The sequence below is a fragment of the Gekko japonicus genome, unplaced genomic scaffold (genome assembly GCF_001447785.1).
Source record: "Gekko japonicus isolate JY-2015 unplaced genomic scaffold, Gekko_japonicus_V1.1 scaffold5638, whole genome shotgun sequence".
NCBI classification, from domain to species: Eukaryota; Metazoa; Chordata; class Lepidosauria; order Squamata; family Gekkonidae; genus Gekko; species Gekko japonicus.
The window spans coordinates 1-391 of NW_015164379.1; the positions used below are offsets into that span (position 1 = coordinate 1).

The 391-nt window shown below is 75.2% G+C and overlaps 1 protein-coding gene across 1 annotated transcript in view; it reads left to right on the top strand.

Moving 5' to 3' along the window:
- Positions 1-6: 6 nt before the first annotated feature.
- Positions 7-391, top strand: part of LOC107108456 (WASH complex subunit FAM21-like) — a gene marked incomplete at its 3' end in the record, with an annotated part of 46,423 nt that continues 46,038 nt past the window's right edge. Inside the window, exon 1 of the mRNA XM_015408893.1 lies at positions 7-162. Within this exon, the coding sequence (XP_015264379.1) occupies positions 34-162 (129 nt within the window). The remainder of the gene's footprint in view (positions 163-391) is intronic.

The following is a 391-nucleotide window of genomic DNA, read 5'->3' on the forward strand; positions in this document are numbered from 1 at the left end:
CGCGGCCGGGACTGAGCGCTGCGGTCGGCCGGGATGGCCTCGCCCGCCCCCGGGGGGGCTCCGGTGGACGCCGAGGCCGCGGCGCTGCTGTGGGAGCGGGCCTGGTCCTTGGAGGAGGTCCGCGGCGGGAGCCAGGCCTGGTCCTTGGCCGCCGACGCCGGGGTGAGCGAGGGAGAGGGGCCGCCTTCGCCCTCGGGCCGCCCCGGAGCGCTCCCTGCCTGCGGAGGACCCCCGGCGAGGGAGGTCGAGGGGCGGGCAGAGGGTCCTCGGCCCCAGGGCAGATTGAAAGCTTGAGGGCTGGACGCTTGGAGCTGGACCTGGAGGGTACTACCCCCCCCCCCACCACCACCAATGCTCCCCCTAAGCTGTGGGGGGCTTGTGAGCAAAAAGG